General features: G+C 42.2%; 1 protein-coding gene across 1 annotated transcript in view; it reads right to left on the bottom strand.

Moving 5' to 3' along the window:
* The window catches only part of VPS35L (VPS35 endosomal protein sorting factor like), a 430244-nt gene that overhangs the window by 314658 nt on the left and 88850 nt on the right, over positions 1-26736 (bottom strand). The window contains exons 4-9 of the mRNA XM_069210247.1: positions 19676-19792; positions 19550-19574; positions 17390-17466; positions 14309-14437; positions 8300-8384; positions 7827-7883 (exon numbers count right to left, since the gene is read on the bottom strand). Of these exons, the coding sequence (XP_069066348.1) occupies positions 7827-7883; positions 8300-8384; positions 14309-14437; positions 17390-17466; positions 19550-19574; positions 19676-19792 (490 nt within the window). The remainder of the gene's footprint in view (positions 1-7826; positions 7884-8299; positions 8385-14308; positions 14438-17389; positions 17467-19549; positions 19575-19675; positions 19793-26736) is intronic.

Below are 26736 nucleotides of genomic sequence, written 5' to 3'. Positions count from 1 at the left end.
TTCAAGGGAACTCGTAATACCTAACCTGAAACCCACAATGCACCAAGATATATCTCCAGCTCAGAGTGTGTTTTACCGTTTCGGTACGAGGACACGGTAGAGGTATGTATTCTTATAAAGCCTGTGACCAGTGAAGAGTTCACTTCCAGTGGCAACGATGGCGATATGGATGTTTAGCAGATGCAGCTGCCTTTTAAGTCTAATACACGGAAGCAGGTAAGGCGCATGTTAATCTACGCCACTATACGCTGGAAACAGATTGAGCCACAAAAAAATGTACATGCCTATCAGGGGCAGCTCCTCCATAAGAGCGGAGGAGCGTCGCACCCCCACCCTTCCAACCCCCCACTCCCTGCCAGCAGCAGCAGATGCAAACCTTTTCCACAAAAACAATAATAAACTGTGTTTATTATCATTTTAGGGGAAAAGGGGAAGGGCCACTGGGGTGACGAGCAGTAAGAGGGAGTGCTCAGCATTCCCCCTCAGAGCGAATGTATATTTGGATGTCCGCCTCAGACTGGCCAAACACACATGTGCACAGGGGTCTCCAGCCCAGCAATACTGTTGCAGGTCTGGAAAAACCCTGCACAGGCTCCCAGTCTGCCTGGGAGCGCCCTGGCTGGGCGCTCCCAGACAATCCTGATGCTGCTCTGAGCAGCGTCAGGATTGGTGCTGGGTGCGCTGGGAACCTGTGCTTACAGGCTGTCAGCAGGGAAGAGGAGAGGAGCAGCGCTGTCCTGAAGGCAGTAGCACAGATGGTTTTTTTAAAATTATTATTTTTAATTTAATAGCCCCCTCCTGTTAATCCCCCCCCTGCACGCCACCCCGCCCTTTCAGCGTCGCACGAGCAGCGACTGATGCTTAAACAGCCGATTCTGATGGTAGACTCACGGTTTTTGATGCCAAAAACGACTATTTTTGCCATCTAATTCATGAAATTGCCTCTTCTTTAAAAAAGCAGTTAAAGAGGGGGAATACATTATCCCGGCATTTATTTTTTAATCTCTCACTTTCATCTTCTAAATCGACCCAGCCTGTACCACAAACCTTTTTGATAAATCCACACCAACATTTCATTACCTTTTTTGCAAGGTTAAAGCCTAGATAGAGCCGTCTCTCCTTATAACATAAGTCTATCTCAAAATGCTCACTCAACTGACGATTTTACATTCTCAAACAACAAGTTAATTTAAACTGACATTACAGTGTAAGAAGTCACTTTTGGAGGTGGATTACTATTGGAACACATTTTTAAAACAAATATTTTAATTTAGACTGAGGGAGGAAGGACAATGCTGCAGACCATATATAGTCTGTGGATCAGCAGTAGACAGGTAAAGTTTGAACAGAGTTCTGGAGGGGTGAAGATCAGCAAATGGCTATTGACTCAAGTAGGATGGATGTAATACCATGGGATACATGGTCTCTGACTGCCTTGTTTTACATTTGCTGAAGTTTCTTCAGAGAGCAAGTACATAAACAGATGTACAGTGCATTCCTGCTGTCTGTTCTGCAGAGGGCAGTTGCTTCTTTAGGAGTGAGCTTAAAATGATGATTTTGGTGGTGGCAGGATTTGTCAAGTAAAGCAACCTAAGGATCGAAGGTTTATGACTGAACAAATGCCTAAGTTGCAGACCATTTTGGTAGTGTTTGATAAAAGATGCTGGTCAATGGATTTTTTGGAAAGTAGCAAGACCTGCCATGACTTATATCGTCATTTTGACCCAATGAGAGTCAACCTTCTGCCAGACTTTCAACTATGTAGCTGGAAGGTGGTTGTGTGTGAGGCTGGTCAAACTATTAATCCTGTATGAATTTCTGATGTTTTTTTAAAGAATCTTTTTATTATTTTTTATTTTATTTTTCATAATTGTATCAATGCGTCATTGACAATTAACAATGTTAGAACAATGGAGATCACCACCAGTCATAAGCATTTGATTCAAAATTATACATTTCCGTGCTTACTCACAGAAAAGTTGTATTCCAGAACTGCAATCATCAAACACATGCCCAACATCAATGGGTCCCCTTCTTCTATTGCAATAGTGCTCACCCAATTCATATGCTAATGTTCACCCATCGTCATCCGTTGACTCTCCTGAGGATTGGGTGTCCCTCCCCGCAAATCTAGTCAGTGTGCAAGTCGTCCTCAAATTTGTCATCCATTTGTATACGCTCAAGGTGAACCTCCTCCCTCCTAGTCATACCTCACCATCCTGCTTCCAGTGGTCCACGCTAGGTTCCATGTGTCCCATCCAGGTGATTGCCGCCCTTTGTTTTGCTAGCAGTAGCGTCAGCTGTGTAGACTTATACTTCATCTTTCTCCCTTTGTGAGATTTTATGTCTCCCAATAAGCCCATTACAAGGTCCTGTTCTACACTTATGTCACAAGAGCCCCTAAATGTTGGACCTTCCCAGAATGCCCTTACAGATGGACAGTACAAAACAAGGTGTATAAAGGATGCATTACTTTCCAGGCAGCGGTGGTAGTTCGTCAACCTGGTAGGGTCCTTTCTATGGAGTAGGACAGAAGTGATGTATGTACGATGTAATTAGTTCAAATAAGCTAACTTAAATCTGGGGTTACAAGACACTGTGCGCACCAAGGAACACATCTTGCTCCACTGTTTCTCTGCGATCGGGTCCCCAGGTCAATTTCCCATGCTGCTCTGGAGAGGAACTGGGTCCTATCAGCTCATTGCAGCTTTGTATACATGCAAGATGAGATGCCTTGCATCTCCAAACTCCAGCAGCAGCTGGAGTAACAGGGAGGAGGACGAGGCAAGCCAGGTAGGATGGCCATATCTCTTTAGCTATGTTGGCTATATTAGCACACACTAGAAACAGACCCTCCCCCAGAGTAAATGCCTCCTGCACAGCCTCAAAGGAGAGAAATTCATCTGCGGGGTAAAGGTCTCCTAAAGTCATACACCCTTCCTCTCTCCCTCCCTTCTTCCCTCCAAGCCATCGTGTCTACTGTCATGGTCAGTGTGCGAAAGGCTGGCAAGTCCAAATAATTAAGCTCCCTGGCAAACAGGGCTCTACTTAAAATCACTTTTACCGTCCTCTCCTACAATGCTGCCATATGTGTAATTATGCTGTCGTATGTGTAAGTAGGTACGGTACCCTTTCCGTGGATTGACCACCTGCATGTAGGAGGAGTGGCAATACCATGGTTCTATGTTCATCTGCTAATAGTGCCTTCTCACAATGTGCCCCCTCCCCAAGCCAGTGTGTAACATGCTGGATTTGGGATACAAGGTAATACAATCCCATGTGTGGAACCGCCAGCCACCCCCATCCGCAGTTTGGAAGTGCAAATGTTCCTGAGCCACCTTACATCTCCCGCCCTTCCAGAGCAGTGTCGTGAGCAGTGAGTGCAATGGCCTAAACACTGCCCGCGGTAACGTACCGAAAGAGTGTTGTAATGTGTAGAGACGCGGAAGAGGAACACCATCTTCGTAACCGCCACTTGTCCTATTAAGGAGAGTGGGGGTGTATTCCAGAACTGTACTGATGCTTGAAGACCCTCAGTCATTTTGACTACATTATATTGTGTTCGCTGTTGGGGGGTAGTTGCTATGATTACACCCAGGTATAGAAACCTATCAGTCTCCCACCGTAATGGGAGAACTGGTAACATTATGCGGTCCACCCTCGCCAATCTTCCCAACAGGAACACCAAGGATTTGGTGTGATTAATTCGTAGTCCTGTAATCTCCCATCAAGTGTTCAAATAAGGGAGCAAAGTAGGCAACGATTTCCCAGGTGATCTCGGATAAAATAAAATTGAGTATCATCAGCATAAAGGGACACCACATAGGTCGTGTCTCCGACTACAATCCCCCATCTCTCCATCCACTGCCTAAGCTGTATCACCAGAGGCTCCATAACCAACACAAAGAGCAATGGGGACAACGGACAGCCATGCCATGTCCCCGTCTCACCAGTCAATGGACCTTAACACAATCAGCCAAGTTTGACCTTGATCGTAGGTTCAGTACACAGGAGCTGCAGCCAGGATCGAAACCGAGGCGCAAATCCCATCACCTCCAAGATGCTCCATATATACTTCCAGTCAGATGTATCAAAGGCCACCACCACTAAATCGTCCTGCAATTCCGCTGTCTCATGCATCACATGCAGGGGCCACTGCAGATTCATGGTTTTATTCCTACTAGGTATGAACCCAATTTGGTCCATGTGTACCAATCCCGCCATTACAGGTCGAAGACGAAGCATCAGCAGCTTACAAAGGATTTTACCATGCGTACTGATCATTGTAAGCGGCCTATACGAGGATGGGTCAGAGGGATCCAATCCTTTCTTTAGCACCATCATTATGAATCCTTCTCTAATGGGTGAAGGTAGGACTCCACACTCCCTAGCTTCTATATAAACCTCCAGAAATCGTTGGGTAACATCTGCATTGAAGGTGCAATAAAATTCTGCCCAGGAGACTCGCCCCTAATAGACAGTTTAGTGTCAACCAGACCTTCTCTAGTGTGAGATCCACCAACAATTCGGGCATCCACTTCTCCCCCAACCGTGGGACACAGAGACCCGTAAGGAACTCCGTCACCAGTGTGGTATGTTTTGAGGGTGGCCTAGTATATACTTGTTGCAAGTGGTCTTTGAGTGTAGTCAGCAGGGCTATTTGTGTGTAGGCATTTTCCCCCGGGGTTCCTGAAATACATTATGGAATGGCGTGGTAATTCCCTTCTATGAGTTTCTGCGATGACTGACGTTGGGTTACATCTGAAAAATAGGACTACAGAGGCTGGTACATCAGCAAAGTCAATTAAACAGTGGTAGTAATAGTGACCGATCTAACTCCAAATTTGAGAAGGCTGACAGGAAAGACGTGGATCTTCACTTGTTAAGTGCCGAGGAGTTGTTACAGACAAGACTGAAGTGACCTTTTTGGTGCCAAGTGCTTTAAGTGGTTTTCAATCTATGGCATTTGAGGCTGCCAACAGTTTCAAGATGGGGCTTTTGTGCTTTCCTAGCTTAAAACTTTCATATAGATGTTTTAAGGCGATGAGAATCACGTTTCTTGTTGCTGTGTACTGCCTCATTGGGTTCAACAGGGACCTTCAGCTCAATGTAGTATTAAAGTTGCTGTGAGGCTACTTTGTCATCAATTTAAGGATGTCAGAAATATGGAGATATGTAGACTGCTTTCAGCCTTAGCAGGGTTACGGTAAGACGATGTCAGGAAAAGGAAGGAATAGTTGAGTTTGGAGAGTAAGGATGGGCAGAAAAGGATAAAACAATAAAACAGTGAAATGGCTGGAGGCACTATTGCCACATGGGCTGGTGGAGACAAGCCAGTTCACACCTTCCTCTAAAACACCGTTACATATCAGCACCATAGAGCCATGCCATTGTGCCAACAATTGGAGATCAGTGAATGAGCTGTGAAAGCATTTCATGCGTTTGCCATATGGAGCAGGGGCAGCTCCAGAAGCCGGAAAACTGAATGCCCTGGGTGGAAAGAGTGAAGAGGGCACTGTCATGAGAGACAATGAAGAGATAAGGAGACAAAAACATTATGGACCATTGAATGAGTTTAGACTATTCAATATTTTCCATTCACAAAGGTTTCCGAAATGTGATTACACAAACTACTCTCAAATCTACTGAGCAGTACTAATTCAATATTTACAGAGGTTTCCCTTTGCAGTTGGTTAATGCAGCCTTTGATGTTATTATAGTGTGTGAACAAACAGCTCTTTCCCTTCTTAGGTCGCTTCACAGAATTCTTTGTTTGATATCCCAAATAACTGGTGTGAGGGTACAACACACCATGGCAATGCCGGACTCAGTAAAAAAACAATAAACTTCAGTGGAACAGACTGCTTTTTATCTGGCCTCTAATTGAAATGCTTTGCGCAACTTCCTGTTATTTTATTTGGACACAAACAGTGTTTTCTCAAAAACACAAGGTTCTCACATGTCCATCCACACAGCCAGAAATCTGAAGAATTGAGAAGGGCTGATACATCACAGACGACAGGACTGCAACAGCCATCAAACATTATTTGTCTCAGTGACTCTAAACAAATGCTTACGATTGAGATCCTGTTGACCTTGCAGGAGCCTGTTTATATCTAGCTAGGCTAGAAAGAAAGGATGCCTAGAACAGGGCCAATGCCCTTGTAGTTCAGTACACTGCTGTAATTACATAGCACTCAAAGTTGACTTTCCATTTTCACATAAACCAGGTCTATCAAACACATTCGCACATATTTCAAAGGCCGCAAACTAGCATTTCGACACTTGGTTTCACCAATGGCCTGTATATATTGACTTTGCTCTCCTCTGAAGAACTAGTTTGAACATCGAAACGTCTCCCTAAATCTCACTCGCATGAAAAACACAAAGTAAGAACAAGCTCCCGAGACCCACAGCATCACAGATTATGGGGGGGCGAAAAGGAAAGGAATGGGGAGCAGACTGTGGGGCAATGTCAATGTACACATGCAAATTCTACTTACTTATTTCACTGCTAAGCAGTTTTGTAACTGACATCACATTACATAACTAGTCAGTAAGCTACAAAGACAATTTAAGAGAACAGACAATTACACATTTGGGAATATCGGTGTGGAAGGCAAGGTGATTTGAGAAAAAAAAAAACAACTGCAGAGTCTGTGAACGTCCACATTCTCAGCTTTGTCATATACATTTTTAGAACAAAGATCTAACCGTTAAAGTGCCCCTTCTCATCCTATAAACATGTTAACTAACCTCTCCAGGAAGTTAGGTATAGAACATATCAGAGTATAAGAGTGAAATGTGTCCTCCTCACAACCAGTTTTGAATCACTGCACATATGAATTACTGGTTTAACCAACAGTTCGCATCTTAACTGCTTGGTACAATCCTGGCCCATCAGAACCGGCCCTCCACAGGCTGATGAATGCACCGCTGAGGTGGGTAACAGTAAACCCTGTTACTTAGAGCAGCACAGAACACAACATCTGAGACAATGCGGAATATGACAGCAAGATGTTATGAACAAGATATTAAAAAACGAGGTAAAGAGAGAACTTGTGCATTAGTTAGGAGTTGTAGAGGTCTGCTATGACATTGGGACCAGTAAGAGAAAACTCTTCATACCTAGTAACAGACCTTCAGGGGCACTACCACCACACATATCCACATTTCATCAACGGCAGCGGTTACACTTTCCCGCACAATTATAGATTTACTGCATTTGCCACATAATCCAGCATCTGCTCATAATTTGCAGATGGGTTCCAGCATAAACAAATGAAAAGTAACTAAAATAAAAGAGCACAACATATATTACTGAGCAGTCGCTCTGACGTTAAACCGGTAATAATGAAGTAAAACACATGCTTCAACAGTTTTAACATCAGTTAAAATCACATTATAGAAACACTTTAGTCCCACAGAAGGTGCAACGCATGCTGCATAATTTAATCAGCCCTGCCACATAATTCACTGTTGCAGTGTCACTGATATAAGCCAATACCATGTAGTGTCTGCAGAACAACAACTGGTCTGGAAACGCATCAAAGAAATCCAGACATGCAGGCGTGGTTACCCTAGAGAAAATGTGTACTCCTTTTGGTAAGTGATGTACATTCATATTTCTGATGGAACAAGAAGCAGGTTTTCACACTGATGTTGAAGAAGAGATTATGTTACAGAGGCCCACCACCGATGGCCAGAAATGATCTGTGATCCAGCAATTGGAACAAGTGAAAGTCTGGCAGGCATCAAGGCCTCTCCTCACACAGTGATACTGGCGCAAATACACAATGATGCTGAGAGGGCATAGTGCATGTTACCTGCTAAAGTGCTGCGTTCTGCACACATAGACGAAATACGTTCATACACGAGCTTCCCTGAAACAAAAAACAGACTGTTATCACATGAACACTAGTTATGTAATCCTAAAAGAAATCACAAGACAGGGTTATTCGTGGAGATTTTTTTTAAATGCTTGAATTCAGATTAGATGAGCTAACGCCATATAATCTTTAGAAACACTGCTACTAAACTCATTTAAATTGGTCTAAAACGACCAATATATCTCAATTTAAATCCGCCAAATGAACTCAGGTGCTTCCAAGTATCGAAAACTCTGGACTTCTGAACAGTTTTACGAGGCACTTCTAACAAAAGAAAAATATCCCCACATCGAAATTCTACATTTTTATGGGCACTACAAGGACTTCTAAAACCCATTCTGATTTTCAAAGTTATTAATACCAACACATGTTCTAAATAATTAAATTACTACTTATAAATGTAAACTTACCAAATGTGTCAAGTATATCCGTGATCAGGACAAACTTGCTTGGATAAAACTGGATTACTGCAGTATCAGATAATAGCTTTGAGCACTGGCAAAGGAAAGGCGAAAACAAAAATATAAACGTGTGTTTTTTTTCAAAGGCATAACAAATGTGACAGCAAAATTGGTACTGAGAACATGAGCTTCTGTCCTCGAAGTGGATGTCTTCCGGACAGTCTTTGTACATCAAACAGGTAACAGAACAAAAACACACAACTATTTTTCAACATTTAGATCCTATAAATTGGCCAGCGCAGCTGCCTTGACATGCCGAGCTAGAAGGTATAAGAATAAACACTGCTAAAGTCCCTTAATATTGACCAAAACTGTATTTTTTAAATCCAAGTGGGCAATGAAATACCAACGCTTCTAACACAATACATATTTTCACAATGTTTGTGGTGGATACTTCAGTCTTATTTTTGTTAAATATTTGTATCCTATTTTAAAAGCAGAATATACAAGATACAGCAATAGCACTAATACACAAAACTAAACATGGTCATGCATTTCCATCCTATTGGACTATATTGCACAACAATGTTATGAATAACTGACCGATCAGGAAGGTCATAAAACAATATCAGTTTTTAAACTTAAATACTACAGTTTAGTTTAGATTATTTTTCAGGGGCTACAGACTTTAAACTGTGTTATATTATCACCACTCTAGATGTTGTAAGCTTACACTACAGCCCCCTCAATTCAACTGCTGCAGACCATAAAGGGTGAAGGTAAAGGTACACCCTATGGATCCACACATTTGACTAGCTGTGAATGTAGGTTTAAGTGGGGGATGTGTCCTGTAGGAGTGAGCAAAGGAAGTTAGTCCGGAGTTATTTCCCATCAGAGTACCAGGAATCTTGGTCTGCTCTCCAGGCAGGCCGCCCAAATTTCATTTTAACAACAGGAAAGTATTCGCTTTCTGGCGTCAACTGTTTTTTTAGACATAGAAACTAAACATATGAAAGTGCCACATGGGTTTTTAGGAGGGGGTGTATAACTCCACCAGTCGGCCCTTTCATTTCTACAAAACCATTCACTTGTGGATACATTTCAGGGCAAGGTAAACAGAGAGGTTCTCAAGAATGCTGCTTCTCCAGGCCCTTTTAGTCCCCTTACACTTCTATCTTTTGGAAAGACTTCTGGCAACTAGTGGGTGTATTGGAAACTAATCTCACAGTGATACTTGTAAACAAAGGGCACCAAAGGTGCTTCTCATGCTGATCTTCCCTGGGTGGTTTTTCCCATCACCTTCCGCGGGGTCTGCTAGACAGATGTACTGTAAGGTCCCTAGCAAGCGGATGAGAAACAGAGCTAAAATACGGATTCTAACAATTATAGAGTTACAGTAACTATTAACTGGGGGGAAGTTTTCTTGCTCTTCAATCTGTCTTTCATTTGTTTCCAACTCTTGGGAACAAATATGCCGTTATAGGCAGCAAAGACTAAAATACATGCCCCATAAGGTTTTTCAGAAATGGGTATGAAATTGTAGGATGTGCTCTAGAGCTGGAACCCAATGATTAGTCTGCATTATGCAGGGAGGTGACCTCTGCTAGTTACATTTGCTTTGGTGGAGTGGGCCGGATCCCATACCCCAACACCTAAATCACTTACACATCACAGCAAAAACAATATGCAGAACACAGTTCTCGTTGCTGCACCCACAACATCTAATAAAAGTACTAGGATTGTATGTATTGTGTTTGGCATTTTTATAGCACTACTACCATTGGTGTGGCCGCTAAGCAAGGTGTGATTCTTGTTGGTTTTGCTGAAAGCTTTGGTTTGCATTCATGATTGTTATAAGTGTACATCTGCCATTTGGCATAGGTGGGCAAGGTTAGGTGTTAAGTGTAAACCAATGTTTTATGGTAGGAACACTGTGTGTCCCTAGTGTAAGGCATGTAACACTGTCCCTATCTGTGACAGGTGATCTGATATGACATTTCTCTTCCTCGTTTTATGTTTTCCTATTTGTAGCTGAAGGCACTACACAACTCAGGCCCCAGCTACCCGGACGGTCGCATCTCCTTCCACCAACCACCCAGTCACCTCCGATCCGCGGGGCTCCTACTAGCACACATCACGTATACATAAAACCTGAACAAGAGAACGGGCGTCCTCTTACATTGCTCCAAAAGCGTGGAACAACCACCCACTCCAAATCAGAGCCCCCTCCTTTCTTCATGGATTTCCCAAGAAGCTGAAGACCACACTCTTGATTATCCAACCTACTATAGGCAGGGCTAGGCATACAGACCTGCTCAGCGCCAGGATACACTCGCAGGTGATGGTACACTTCACAAATACACATAACATAACATACCCCTACTGGTAGGTACACATTTATTATGGCTACTCCAGCCAAATTAACTGATGCCTGTGGAGGCCACGTTTTAATGATATAACGGGTTTTAATGTCAGGCAGAGAAATTAGATTTAAAACAATGGTTGATGGTGCCTAAAGTTTAGAAGATGTACGGCAATGACTACGCATTTTCTTTTACAAAAGGCAATCATGGTGACTACCATTATAAATATATAGCTGTAACTACAGGCTTTAATTTTCTAGAACAATTCTGCATGCCATCCTCTCTTCTGGCTAATGTGATGACTTATTTAGAAGTCCTCTAAAAACAATCTTTGGAACAACGGCATAACAAGTCAATGAGAATTTAAAACTAATTGAATGCTGTTTTGGGAGTCTGACTTAATGACTACAGTTGTATTGGCTCTACTTGCTGACAGCTTTAACTGCCTGCCAAAGATCATGCCAGTAACACAAATACACACAATGGACTGTAAGTCAGCCTCCTTCAGCTAAGTGTCTGATCAGGTGATCCCATCAGCGATTAATTGCTTGGCATGTCTTTCACGGTTTTTATGAGCCCGATGGAGTTTTGAGCAGTTGCCTGTTTGAAAAAGACCCATTGTCAGCTTACCTGGTCTTACAATGGCCTTAAAAACCGGCGACTGTTTACCAGTGGCTGGTATCATGGTAACTGTAATTTGCTTGCTTCTGTTTTCGTTTAATTAAAGTCATTTAGTGAAATTGTAACATAAAACAGTGCAACAATCAACAGCGTTATTTGCACCCGATAAAGGTTACATACACCATATCAACATCTCCCTTATGATGACTTCCCAGCAAAAGCCTCTGGTTCAATTCGCCCATTATAAATTCTGTCCACGTTTCATAGTACTATACCCACCTGCCCTAAATACGTTCACATTTCTGTGGGCATCCTCGTAGACTTGCTTTTCTAGTATTAAAAAGTGGTCCAAGTCTCCACTTTGGAAGTGGGGGAGCTGCTGTAGCCTACCAAGTCTAAACTATGTCCCTTTTGGACAAGAGAAAACCCACCCTGAGAAACTGCCTCATGTATGTGTTAATGTTTATGTCATAAAGGATAGTTAACTAGCCCACCTGGGATGACATCTAACAGCTACCCCCATTATTTCAGTCGGTGTCCCGGCCATTATATTCCAGTATGGACATCAGGTCAGACAATCCTACGCCAAGAGAATAGGAAATCCCCAGGACATACCCGGCAGATCAAACAAATGCGCAAGGACTATCTTCCCATTCAGCCCTGTCTATCCCTCATTTCTTACATGGATGCAAATATTTGAATTGAAAGGTCTGTAGCATGCTGACATTGCCATATTGCTCGGGCCCACTGCGGTGGCCTGCCAATCTGCTTTGTTCAGTTGACTCATGTCTGTGTTTCAAGTAGGTCAAGAGCCTGAAAGGAAAATGATGTGTGGATAGCCACTTCCTTCCTTCTTACTTATGCCTTTTACCACTCCTAGGATATAGGCCATCACCCAGGACCCTCCAGCCATCTTGATCCTAGGCTTTTCTTTCAATGCGACTCTAGGTGTAACCAGGTGCAGTCAGCCTCAAGGCCTGTGGACCATGTGTTTCCTGGCATTCCTCTTTTCATTTTCCCTTCAGGGACACAGGTAAGAGCTGTATTTGCAGAGGGTGTGTCCTATATAGCCCCAGCTCGTTTTCATGATTTCTTCATGTTGCTGATGGTGTTTGGCCAGCAGATTTGGAGGATTTACCTTAGACAGGTGTTGATGAAGGTCTGGCCTTTGTTGGGGGGGTGTTACTTTTATTCTCTAAGTTTCCGCTAAAACCAAAAGGACTGATTTGCAACATTAGGTTCTTGGCACTCCAAATCTTCTTCAGCTGAATGAAGGCAGCCCTTGCTTTGCTGATTATTGCCATGGCATTAGTGTCTGTGCCACTTTGCTTGTCTATGACACTGTCTATGTAGGAGAAGGGCTCAACCTGTTCCAATGAATCGCCTGCAAGAGTGACTGCAGCTGGACTACCAGTGTTAGCCTTCAAGAGCTTAGTTTTTCCTTTGTGGATGTTGAGGCCAAGTTGCGCTGATGTGGCTGCCACATTGTCAGTTTTCTCCTGCATCCGCAGATATGTATGGGAGAGCCATGCCAGGTCATCTGCAAAGTCCAAGTTGTGAAGTTGCGCCCATGGTGTCAACTGGATCTCATTTCTTCTCCTTGCTGTAGGAGTCTTCATGATCTAGTCTATGGCCTGCAAGAGAAAAGGTGAGAGCCAACAACTCTGGCGACCTCCATACTCACTTGGAAGGCTTCCATGAGTTTTCCTCCCTGGACTATCTCGCAAGTCATTCCCTCGTAAGAGTTCCTGATGATTTTTGCAAATTTATCTGGCACTCCACACTGGACGAGGAGTGGTCTCTCTCTGTCTACACTTTTGAATGCCTTCTCATAGTCAATGAAGTTCACGCAGACGATATGTGGATAACCAACATTTTATTCGTTCCGGAGGATTTTTTTTTCGGGAAGAGGGAGCAATTTAGCCTCTAGCAGGCTAAATTGAGAGCTGGCTACCTCCCACCAGGTACTAGGTCAGGGTGTGTTGAAGCTATAGGAACCTGAAAAACTGAGTATTTAGTAACCCAAATTGCTCCCAAAGCTCTGAGAAGGCCCCAAGAGCATTGCCCAAAGCACATCCTCCATTGTGGAGACCCCAAGTAGGTCCCAGTCTCTGAAATCCGTTCGGAGCAGCCAACTGTGCCACTGTCAGTCTCACCCATGGAGACATCTGTTGCATTAGTATCCTGTGCCACCCGATGTAACTTGCTATGTGTCTCCAAATGCACATAAAAGTTCTGGTAGCTGGTTGGACCCCTACAGGAAGGGACCTTCTAGTATGAAAAGTGTAGTCTGTCAGTATGCCCCTGAGCCTGTCTTTCACTACTCTGAGCTGGCCCTCAGGGTTATAATGTGCCACTGGATAGTAAACGAGGAAGTCAGTCATCCTAACTCAAATGTGGACTTAAAGCACTTGACTATACTGAACCTGGGCACCCATTCTTCCACCAGAAACAGTAAGATCCTGGCACTTTATTCAAAACATTTTTCAGAACATATAATATCCTAGATCACTCCACAGTTTTGGTCAGGGTCATCTGACTCAGTAGCGATATAGGAAGGGAAATCACAAGCCATATGTCTCTTTTAACCTGGTCCAACAAGGGAAAGGCATTGTTGGCCTAGTAACGATCAGGGTCATCAGACACCTGCATATCCAACTATTCTATGCCTGTAGTTATTTACTCTCAGCTGTACTTGTGTGGCCCAGTAAGTTCTCTAGTGCCCCGCACCCACCAAGTAGAAATTAGATGTGTCCCAACAGGCCCTGAGCTCAGAACTGGCTCTGAACCTCCCACGAGGATACACAGCCATGGTTGCAGATCTAGCTGTTGACTCATCATCACATTCACTCTCTTGCTCAATAAAATACCCACTGCTTACTACAACTTTAACATAACTTTAACTTATAAAATAGCTATACTTATAATCTATGCCAATGCTTGCATCTATGAAACCGCTCATTCACCAACAAAATCATGATCAGTTAAAGTTTAGTATTGATAAGTGAAAAAGCGTATGGTTGGTTCGACTGACCTGGATAACTATTTTTAGAGCTTTCACTTTTTGATCAGCGGCCCAGGAGTCCTTCAGTGACTGGTTCAGTTCCTCAATTCGATTCACATAATCCTGCTGGGTCAAATTCAGAAGCTCTTTTTGGGAGCCCTAACAAAAAACATATCAATAGTTTTTAAAGGCTGAAGCACAATCAAATCTATGAACCAATGATGAGATGTGATTAGGGTCTGTGGCAAAGGCATTGTGACTACCTAAAGGATTTATAAGTGACTTTCACAGAATATTAATAAGAAATAAAAGAGTAGGCAGAAACATGAAGCAATTGTCAGACCCTGCCCCTAAATATATTTTGGTCTGCAAGCAATATCAGTACAAAAATACTAAAAACAGTTATTATGAATTTCTCAAATTTCAAACAATTTACCAAGACTAGACAAATGTTATGATTGTCAATTCTGACAAACAAAAAAGTTGCCTTTGGAAGGTATATACAAAAACATGGCTGGTGGCACTTAGGTAGTCAAATAGTTTATCAGACCTCAAAATAGAAATATCTCGATTCAATGAAAGAGGCAGTCATCAACAACATTCAAACTAGCGGAAACCAAAAGTGTCATCACTAAGTTTCACCTTTAATGCTCTTTTGAGGTCCACCAAAAATCATATAGTAACTCTCTTCTTATAGTTACAAAACATAAATTAATTGCCACACTAGCATTTACAGATCAGAATGGAGCTGAGACGTTTGAATAAGCATTTAGCCCTGAAATCCACTTTCTTGAAATATTGCTTTAAAGTAAAAAGAGCTGAAATACCTTGAAAGTTTACATGTAGGAAGAAATAATTTTTGGGTACTCCCTAATTTCTGTCTTAATAGCCCTAAAGGCTCATGTCCTGTGAGAGTACAACATTTTACTTTCTTCTTTCCCATATACAATAAACAAAATCACAAAACAAACTTAATTCTCTGCAGACAGGTCTACGTTTCAAAAAAGAAGATATTTTTGGCTTGCATTAAACAGTTATGAAAAACCTAGGCTGCAAAAAAATATTTTGCAGATACATACTCAGCATATTATAAATTACAATTAATGCAGCTATGAGTTGGATTGTTCCCCACGTTTGACTTCTTTCCCAAGCGGACACAGCGCCCAAGCATTCAGGAATGTAGTCTATGCAAAAACAAAACGAAATCACTTGCACACATTTATGTATGTGCCCATTTGTAATCACAGAATGCAGGAAGTAGCTGAGATTCTTGTACTCTTTTTTTTTTTTTTTTTTTTTAAACATTCAGAGCTTTTGCATTTCCATTATCTGCTATTTGGAAGGAAAACATCCACAAGTGGAGACCATATTTATAGAAGTTATAACTATTTGGAACCCCTTTTAGCCAAATCCAATAGTATGAGCCACGCCTGCCCTGTTGAAGAATCATTAATTGTTATACGACATCATGAGTGCATACACGGACTGCTCATTGTACAATGCTACCTTACATTGCTGTGCCATGGCCATACAACATGTTTTTGTTCTAAGAACGGTTGTTAAAGGTATGGTCTACACTTTACAAGCTCAAGTAGTGTTGGAGTCCACTCATAAAGTGTGCTCATTACTGCCATTTTATAAGATTGCAACAGGCCTAAACATAATCAACTGGGCACTTTTATTCTGATAATGTGGTTTATTTTTTTTTATCAGATCTATTTTAATGTGTTTAATCTTGTTGATTTAAGACAATTTAAGATGATTTAAGGATTATTGATCCACTCCCTTCCACATACTACTTGAATGCTGTCCTTTTGTAATGAGCAGTTTGTAATGGTTTCAATGAACTATCAAAATAATGTACCAGACCTTTTACAAAATTCGACAAAGGCTGAATACACTTGAGGGTACAGAGATGTTATATTTCTACAGAGAGAATAAAAGTTCTGCCAGGGTGTTTGAGACTGGGACGAAGCAAACAATCCAGAGACTGAAATCCGCTGCATGTCCTTCCCCTCCATGACTATGGTGACGTGAGGGAAATAGCATTGCTGCTGGCGGCAAGTTCCCAAACCAGACGGATTTTGATAAGGGTTGCAGCACATTCAGTAATGTCCTGCAACATAATAGAAGCTGCAGTTTCTTAAGTTGAAGAGCCTTTAGGTAATGGTGCTGAAGGAGGTTCCGTGGGTACCACAAGCAGCAGGACTCACTAGCAGGCATGGTGCAATGAAGCAAACCACTTTGCTAAGAGAGCTTCTTCACCGGCTTTCACCACATCCCTGTGCTGAGATCTATTTTATTCAAGTGAGGCCATGAGAAAGACTATAGTGGAACACCTCCGCTGTCATGTACACCATGCTCTAAAGTGCAGTGAGTGTTTAGCACGTACACACTACCGACATGCAAATATTATTTAGGAGACCCACCATAACAAAAATGTCCCACACATAATAGGAAGAATGGTTCATAGTGAAAGAATTTTAAAAGTCTTGGGGCAGCCTCCAAGGAGTTCATAGTGAGAAGGGGTATGTAAGCTAAGAAGAAAGTCTCTAAGCTGGCTAGGAGAAAAAACATTCCTTAAATAAATCCCTTCTAAAGTGGTGGCAGGCGTAAAAGAGAAGCACAACAGAGAGATTACAAATATTAATCTATACAGCAATTCGTCCTGCAAAACATAGCCAGTGATGGGACATTTACCCACAAGCGTTACTGAACTATATTGCTTCATGAACCAGTATAGATTCCTGGCAACATCTCTGATTTTAATATTACTAAATTAGCCAACAAAACAGGCATCATTGTCCTGTTATCCCCAGTGGCTACCATGGTGGACCTATGATTCCAAGATGGTGGCTCTTAACAAGGAGTATTGTGCAGAATATGGACAGGAAGTCTACAGTGAGGAGTATCATAAAGGAAAACCAGAAAAACATGGCAAAAGACCAAGGAAGGCTGAAACAGAAAATACAATTCATGCTCACTAATTCCACACATATACCCCAGACTATGTACATCGGTCATGTTTGAGGAATTCCAAAGTGATGGCAGCCCTCAGGGAATCCATAAATTATACATTATAAGCATCTATAAAAGGAACTATATTCTCACCTCCTCCAAGTCATCAAGTTCTTCAAGGCGAGTTCTAACTTTTTCAGAGACCGCTGAACCAGGAGTCGAAGCCTTACCTATAGGAGGCACTTTGTCACTTGAAATTTCAATAACATTTATACAAATGTTTTAAGCACAAAATCAATTCACGAGCCATAATCAATGATTACAAGAGAGTTACGAATATAACAAGCAAATATTTGTCACTGCTGCAATACTTTAGAAACCTAGTTACTCAAACATTCATGCAAGCAGACATTCCTTGAAACACATGAAAGGAGACTGTTTTTCAAGTCCTTTACACTTGCCTTCTTACAAGTTAATGGCTAACTGTACTGTATTATAATTGTGTTGGACACCTCCTCAAACCCCTGAAGAGTGTTTATTGATGGACTGCCAGCAAGTTGCTCTACCAGAAATCAGACCCTGCTTATCTCCACCTCTCCCATTTGATCTCCCTAGCTCAGCAGATATGTGTTCATCACCACCATCAGCTCTCAGTGGAAGAGGGTGAGGTGCCTGCCACCAGACCGGGTCTAGAATGCATGAAGTTGATGTTGCAGTCAATGCTTTTTTTACAAGTTAAGAAAAATTGTTCTTGAAGCAGTCGCTCAACCTCATTTGCGAATACATATGCTGCACAAATCATTGGCGGCAACCCCTCTGCCATCATATCACTCCTGTTCAAAGATTTCGGTTCATTCTAAAGAAGCATCAGCAAGACTGCCGTTTTCCTTTTATGTCAGTGGCATCCAAGTATTCTGTGGCCTGATGAGAACCCTGGAGTTTGGTGGGTTTGAAATGGATCGGTGTGGGTGGACCTCACAAAGGATGAACGCTGCGTCATCACCTAGCCAGGTTTGATCAGTGAACTGAAGGCTTGGAATGGAGTTAGAGATCAGGTTGGAGTGCTTTGTTTGTTCTAGTTCATTGATGCATTTTGCTGATGATGCAGCACAGTCATGGAAGTGATTGGTGATAGACAGTGTGAATGAATGAAAGAGGAGAAAGATGGTTGGAAGGCCTGTATCTGAACTTCAAAAGATGTTGTAAAGGACCTGATGTGGTTGAGAGTTTACAGTGAGGGGTGATGATGGGTTTGATTGGTAAGAGAAAAGAGATGAGAAATGATAGAAGGGAAAAAATAAGGGGTGTGGAATGGGGTATGGCAGAGGAAAGGAGAGATAAGGATAGGGTGAGTGATGCAAGTAAAGCGAAGTGATGGAAAAAGAAAATCAGGCAGGAACCTTCGCCTCTTGGGTCAGCGTGGTAGTGACAGGGCATGGGTTATAAAGGAGATGTGGGGTTAAAGAGCAAATGTGCATTGCTTTAAAACAGATAGAGGTGATGCAGGGGTGGGTGGGAATGGGCGAGGACAAGAGATGAGAATGAGCAGGAAAGCAGAGATGAATAGGTAAGATAGAGGGGATGGAGGAGAATGACTGGAGAGTTGCTCTGAATGGTGAGAAGGAATGTGTGGAGGTTACAGGGTAGGGGGTTGGATGGCCGGGGTGAGAGGTGGGATTTAGGGGAAGAAACAGAGCAATAAGGAGAAGATAAGTTGGTATGGGGGCGTGAAGGGGCATGGGATGAGAAGTTACAGGTGTTGGGAGAACAGGCCGAATTTGGTGGTTAGGGATGAGAGGTAAAGGTAGGAAAAGAAGCAGTATGAAGTATCAAAGAGGTACAACAGTAGGAACACAAGGGTATGTGGGAATGTTGAGAGGATAGTCAGAGCTTTTTTAGGCCGTTAACACTATTGGAGGTTGAAGATTTCTAATACCACTAATTATTGACATTCATCTGACATAGTCTGGATGTGTGAAAAGGAAATTTGAAATTATCCCAATTATAACATACACGAGCCAGGCAACATCGTAAAGATCCCACAGCGTATATGTAAAATTGAATGAGTCATATCTCTTGTAGCGATATGTGATGAAAAACTCAGTTTAGAGATGAGCATGTGTGTGGAAGGGTGAGGGGTGGGTCAAGAGTTAATGCAGAGCTCCTTATTGCTCACACTATGGAACCATAAAGGGTCTTCTCCACTCACAAACACATGACAACCATGGAGAGATTTAGCAAGACAATCCATGTGCTTTCCATTTTTAAAGTGTCAATTTTTTTTTTTTATTTTGAACACAAAACTGTCCTTACCTTTATCTGATCCCATAAAAAGGTTCTATAGAAAGAAACAAAAGTAGTTCGCATTTATTAAACAAAGTCAACTTTTTTGCTGCATTGCCATCAGCTTTCACTGTAAAACCTGCACTTTTCACCTACAATAGAGAGTTTTTCAGTCGTGGTGTAGCGGGCAAGAATTTCGCTGCGCTTGCTTGACCACGGTTGGAAGTCACTTCCAACAACATCTTCTTTGTCTCGTTTCTTCTTTCCATTGTCCTAAAAGATAAGATGAAGAAGGAATATTTACCTGCATTATGTTCATCACTGCACCTTCATAGCAATATATAAAGTTTTAAATATGGTATTCCATGAACTTCTGCGAACATAATAATGACAATAAAATATTATTACCATAAGTTTCATAGTAACATAAAACAGAAGCGGCAACAGTTATTTATATTAGGCTACTGCATTACTCTGCTATGGAACACTCACAAAGTGAACAAAGAACCTCTGAGCTGTTTCTCCTAAAAAATAAATGAGATATGTGTTTTTTTCTGGTTTCGAAAATGGGTGTTAATTATAGTCACTGTAATAAATGTGAAGTCACTTTCTGTGAAACACCTTTAGTGTAGGTGTGTCATGAACCTCACACTTTAGCAGCCTGAGTGGAGGTTTGTGCCAGTGGGCAATACTATGCAACATAAAACATGTAAAATGTTTAAGGCTACTATGACTTTTGATAGGCACTGGTCTTCGAAGAGAAGTTCATAAATCCCACTGGGAAAGTATAGCACCAAGAAGGAGAAATAGAAGAAATGTGCACAAAAGGAACGGAGGGAGGGATTGAGAGAAGATGTATGTTTGGAAGGATGTAAAGGGTGGATGGGTAGAAGGAAGCTTGTTTGGTTGGAAAGAGAATGGACAGATCTATGGATGGATGGATGCCAGGAGGGGCAGATAGAGATGGATGGACAGTAGGAGATATTTGTTGGATGGATGTGTGGCTGCAGAGAAGGATAGATGGATGGGATGCACAGAAAGGGGGACGGGCAGAGGGATCAAAGGATGGATAAGTACAGAGTGGATAAGTAGAATGATAAATGACGCGAAGAAAAAAGAAATGATGAATGGAGAAAAGGATAGATAGAAAAAAGTATGAGCGACTGACAGAAAATGATAAATTAATGGATGGTGGTAGGGATGGATAAGAAGAAAAAACTGAGTGAAAAATATGGATGGATAGATTTATGGATGGATGGATGCCTGAAAAAAGAGAAGGATGGATAGAAGGATTGGTAATGCATGGGTGGATGGATAAAAGGCACAAAGAAGAATGCAGAGAAGGATGAATGGTAGGATTAATGATGGAAATAGAGAAAGAGAGAAGAGATAAAGAAGTCAGGAAAGGACCTTAGACAATAAGGAGTTGAATGCAGCATAGAGGGTGATTCACAAATATATTTACACTATTGATCAAGTTTATTCTTTTGAGTAAGTTTCAATTCAATTCAATTTTTATTATCATGATTTGGAACTCCAAAGAGATCCACATGTAAAACGTTACAAAACCATATCAATACATAATAAATTAATACATTTTCTACAAATAAATAAAATTGCAAACCTTCAATTCGTTCCTACATGCTTCACACATTCCTAGAACTTCCAATAAATGGCAATATTTAATCTTGATATGACATAAATTTAACCTCCTACTACAGAAACCAATTCTTAAATTCGAAGAGTCCTCGCTCAACGAAATTTAGGGACATACCCCTCCCTTCCTTCATTCATTCGGAGAATTTCTCTTTAAAACATGACAACATAAAATTTCATGGGCAATCGAGAGGTCCTACCTCCCTCAGAGCCCATGAAAAAACTGTAGAAAACCCCCTACAATCCCTGCAATATTTAATTTAATTTCCACGCCAGGGGTCGAGAGACGATCTAATCGCAGAAGATGAATATAACTGCAGGAAGGTTTGACATTTTTTTTTTAAATCCTATAACAAAATCTTTCATTAGGAGGATTATAACATATATCTAGTGCCTCTCTGTAAGATCTAATATTTAACCAGAAATAGAGGGGTTTCAACCATAATTTCCTCTGAGCAGCTAAAGCTGGACAGACAAATAAAATGTGTTTAATATTCTGTACCCCACCTTGACACAAGTCCCAAGAATTGGTAGCGCCATCCCATTTAGAAATTAGATCCCTAAGATGTATTCGATCGAGTCTAATCAGTATTAAAAAAATCGCCTCACACAGTGTGGAAGATTCCAAGTCAGATAAGGTTGCACCACTTTCATGGACACAGACTCGATTAGATTCTCGAGTCCTCTTTTAGGGCGGCACAAATCGAGATCCATCGAGAAGCCTTTGGACCATGTCACTTCCTTCAAGATTTATTTTAGGATTATAAGGGGAATTGAAGGAGTGAGGTCCGGGTCCAGTTCTAGGGGCTGAACAGCATAGGTGTAATTTCTAAAACAAAACCTGGATTTTTCTCTCAAATTATTAAAAATTTCATTAAATGCCAGGTTTCTCAGTGTAGATTCCTCACTGTGAATAAGGCAATGTGCCCTTCTAATCAATGCCGCAAGGCCCTGCACAAAGATGTTCTTGATGCCAAAATCAAGTCTTAGAGCTGCCCATGAAGCTGAATTATTGCAGGAAGCCAGGCATCTTAGGATCCGGCCTTCTGTCTTGTCAAGCAAGTCCCATTTATCTATGTCTATACATTCTATCGCATATGAAAGAGTAGCTGGTATCTTAACCTGATAGGCAGACAATAGATGCAAAAAAAATGGCAATTACCATTTGCATTGAAGAAAGCCACCAAACCTTGAGCATGTGAAATAGCCTTACTAATATTATTACAAATATGATCTTGATCATTTGTTGTGGCGGAAAATATTTTACCCAGAAACTGATATGTATCTACCCGCTCCAACTTACGTTGACCCAAAACCCAGGAGGAACAGATTTTCCTTCTGTTTTTTTTCCCATGAAGCATACAACCTGAGACTTAGATTTATTAATCCTCAAGTAGTGCTTCGTCGAGTAAAGATTTAGAGCGGCCAGACGTTGATTTAGGCCCTTTGGGTTGAGATCGAACACAACTATGTCATCTGTGTATAGTAGGCAGGCGATTGGTCAGCCACCCACCACGGGGGCATAACCATTTGTACTCCTAATAATTTTGGGGAGGTCATGGAAGTATAGGGGAAAACTGTAGTGGGGCGAATAAACAGCCCTGTTTCATGCCATTTTTGGTTAGAAATTTTGAGGACAATCCCTGCTCACAGCAGGCAAGGCGTCCCTATTTCCTGAAGTTTCCTCCACAGGATTTTCCTGTCCACCCTATCAAATGCTGTGGAGTAATCAATAAATACAGCATACATATTTGTCAGTTATCTCCCTTTTAATTAGAGACATCGGAACCTCATTGGGGCCCATGGCGCCAGATGAGCACATTGAATTTATAATCCCTTCTAATTCAGCCATGGTGGATGCACCCGTATTATCCATTTCTCCCCTCCATTTAATACTGTCACCTCTTTCCCAGGGTCCACGTCCAGGTTTTCAGCATAAAGGACCCAGATATACAGCCTTCCTCTTGAATGCATATAAAATCAATCTTCAATGAGCAGATTACATTTAATTTACCTAGATGTTTCCCTAATCCTGCAGCATTCCAAGAGATCAATGAGAGGTCAGTGTTAGTAACTTAACTGTATCAGCTTGCCCTTCGACAGAGACCTATTCAGGGCCCCCGCTAACCAATTTCAATTTTCATGTTTAGGACTGGTGACCTCATGTATGGGACCTTCCAAAACCTTCACTACCCTTGCACCCTGGAATAAAGAAACTTGCACAATTTCACTTGAGGAGGATGAACATTCCCCCCCGCTTCGCTTTACTATTTGAGGAGCTTAGACCATGAGTAGAATACTGCCCGCCGAGGTACATTAACTTATTCCGGTCTGGGATAACATCTATACCTCTGCGTTGAAGTTGAGCACAATTGACCAAAATTAATTTCAAAACAGTTTTAGAGGTGAACCATACCTTTGCCTTACACCCACCTGTACTGTGGGTAAGGAAGACCCTCACAATATCGCTACTAATTGAGTTCCTCTAATTCCAAAAAACACAACAGTAGAAAGGATCGATTTAAACTTATATTAGACTCAAATATAGTCAGAAACTCCAGTCTATCCGGTAACTCGATATGCCTAATAAGGTCATTCTCCCTTCTGGATTTTTCTCCCACATTCTGAGTGCCTAATCTAGAGCAGGTGTCCAAAGCTCTTAATGAGGTGTTGCCAGGCGAGATTACATCAATTGAGTCAAATGTGGCACAAGGCATGACCGGATAATCTGTCTGTCGGTGATCTTGCGATGAACCCATATCTGGCATTTGATGTAACACAGGAAGCGCCTTCTCAGTCCCGTTCTGGGAGTTCTCCATTATGAGGACCTGATCCTGCACATTCGAAGATTCCACATGCTCCCTTTCCTCAAACTTAACCTTCCTTGCCTTCTTTTTAGGAATTCACCTGTTCCTTTTTTTCCCCACCTTTTTCCCTCTTATCTTAGTTGGTTTACTGGCCTTTTCCATCTCGTTTCCATTCCGTTTCATCGACTTTAAGGAGAAATGATCTTTAGGAAGGAAAATTGGGACTGGAGCCGCTCGGGGGTTTAGAGTAAATTCCTTTTCCTGAACATCTTGGTCCAATGGTAGAGCATTACACACTGAACTCATGCTGGAGAAGAGGTTGTCCAGAGAATATACCACACTCTCTTGGGAAGCCGGATTCACTAGTGATGGAACTGCTTTATCCAGCTGTGATTTTCCCACGTGGGTTCCTTCATTGGAGTGGGAGGAGATATCACCTATGTTCATCAGATCTCCAGCAGTTGAGAATTGCAAAAAGGCACCATTTATGTTTAGTCCCAATAATTGACATACATACATCCTTTACGGTCGTCTTGGCTGACTCGTCGGAAGGGTGGCTCACCTTTTGTTTTGCTAATAAAACCTTCGGTATGGAAACCAGAATATCTTGAGTGTGATCAGAATTTTTTATGGATTTTTTTAGGAGTTCCAGAACAGACGAAAGGATTCTTTCGAGGCACTTAAAGGACTCAGAAAGGATTATGTGTTGATCCAGTGAGCAATTGGAAAAAAAGTTCCCCGAACAGACCAAATCTGGGTTTTCTGAAGACCTTGTATCCGAAAGGAAGTGGTCCGAGGGAGTACTACTGAAACGTTTTAGCATAGGGGAACCTGGATTAGACTGAGCTACTAGGGGCGTAGTTGGAATGGAAGGAGGGACAATTCTGGGGCCGAGCACATCATCCAGGTCAATGTCGGAGAGGGTAAATTCTAAAATATCAGCTTGATTGGCCCTACTCAAGAAAGGGGAGGCGGAGACAACAACTAAACCACCCCTGTCAGTAGTGGCACCATTCATCATATAATTTAAGTCATCACCCTGAACAGAACCTTGGGAGATATTATTGTTGGTACCAAGATGATTTCCCACCTTGTCCACTGATTTCTCACATGGGTCCTTTTGGAGAAATGGGGGAATAGAGTTCAAACTTTTTGCATTCAGATGCTGGATACCCTTATTTCTTAAGGGGTTCGATTTAGTTTTTCTACAGGCCCGGCTGAGGAATGACATGCTCCTTCTCGTGCACTTAGAAGTCATTTTTATTAATTCTGATCCTTTTACTCCTTTTTTTTCTACTTTGTTCCGAGTCCACTCTCCAAGCAAACCAATTTTACTATCAAGAAGTTTGCTTAGCGATTGACCAGGACCTAGTATGATACTAAATGCAATTTTTCCTGCTGGATCCTTCTATTCCACTCTAAATTACGAACGCTCTCTGGATCACGAAAAAATCTCAGTTCACAGACAGACCACAGACCTCCGGGCACCCGCTCTATAGCAATGCCAACTGGCTGAGGCTCAACAGAGCGGAGCCGGACCAGGAGGAAAGAAGTAAGGAAAAGGAAGGAAGTGGTAAGCCAGGGACCAGCACAATCCACAGTACCCTAATGTCGAAAAACAAGCTCCCCTCAATTCCCGGCTCACCCAGCTCTCTTCCGCCCACTGCTCTCCACGTCCTGCCAACCTGTATCCTCTGCGCGGGCCGGCTCCTTGATGCTTCCTCAGTGCTGAACAAGTGCTTTCCCTTGTGTGTGCAGAGGGAGACTTGCTTTTTCTTCCCACCTCTGCCTGTTGTTGTCTTTTGGGTGACACCGGGACTTATCTCAAGGGGAATGCTGCAGGTTGTCTCCCCGGGCCCCGCTGATCTTCTCCTCTGATGCCAGAGACTTCCTTGACTTCTTTTGGCAGATTGCCCAAAACTGCCCTAAACAGCCTGATTCTGGCACCTCGGGCAGCCCAGCCTCAGGGGAAAGGCGTGGTCACTCGCTCTCCCCCGCTCCATGGGACCTAACAGGAGCCTCTCCCCTACATGTGTGTCTTTGCCCGGGCAGCAGTGGAGGGAGAGGACACTGCGCCTCGCTTGCAGTCTTTCTCGTGGCGTCTCTCCACGCCGCCCAAACTCCCAGGTTCTCCCAAGGCCGACAGTAGGAGTGGGAGAAAGGAGCGAGCGGCTTTCCCGCAGCATCTTCCCGCATCGTCTCACAGCGTCTTTTCCATGGCCACGCCGCTACCGCCGCTTTGCTCTTACATGGAGCTTGCCTGCCTACTTGTGCGAAAGGTCCGCCTCGCGTCGTCACCAGCTCTGTTTCCAAGTTCCTCGAAGAGCTGGTACTCGTCTGTGAGGCGGGTAGTAGTGGTTTACTACTTTTCAGTATTTCCCTCAAATTCACAAGCTCCAATTGTAGGTTTCTACTAAAAAAAAGCATTAGTAACTCTAGCACTACACATGGCCAGCCAATGATATTGCAACACCTTCCTATAGAAAGTAATGGAGGTAGGGACTTTAAATAAAAACCCATAGGATATAATAGTAAAATAATTTTAAAAGGTTACAAATAGGAATAAATATTAATTATTGTTGTAAACAATATATTACATAGTGTACATTTATTATTTAATTACATAATATTTTAATAACCTAATCTGAATATAAACAAATAGGTTACAATAATGTTTATTAAAAAAATTAAACTTAGTTTAAATAATTCTATACATCATGTTTAATAATTATTAATGTGCATTAAAATATTTTT

Source organism: Pleurodeles waltl, chromosome 10 (genome assembly GCF_031143425.1).
Source record: "Pleurodeles waltl isolate 20211129_DDA chromosome 10, aPleWal1.hap1.20221129, whole genome shotgun sequence".
Classification (NCBI taxonomy): Eukaryota; Metazoa; Chordata; class Amphibia; order Caudata; family Salamandridae; genus Pleurodeles; species Pleurodeles waltl.
Note: the sequence above shows the minus strand (reverse complement) of the source record. Positions and strands in the feature narration are given on the sequence as shown.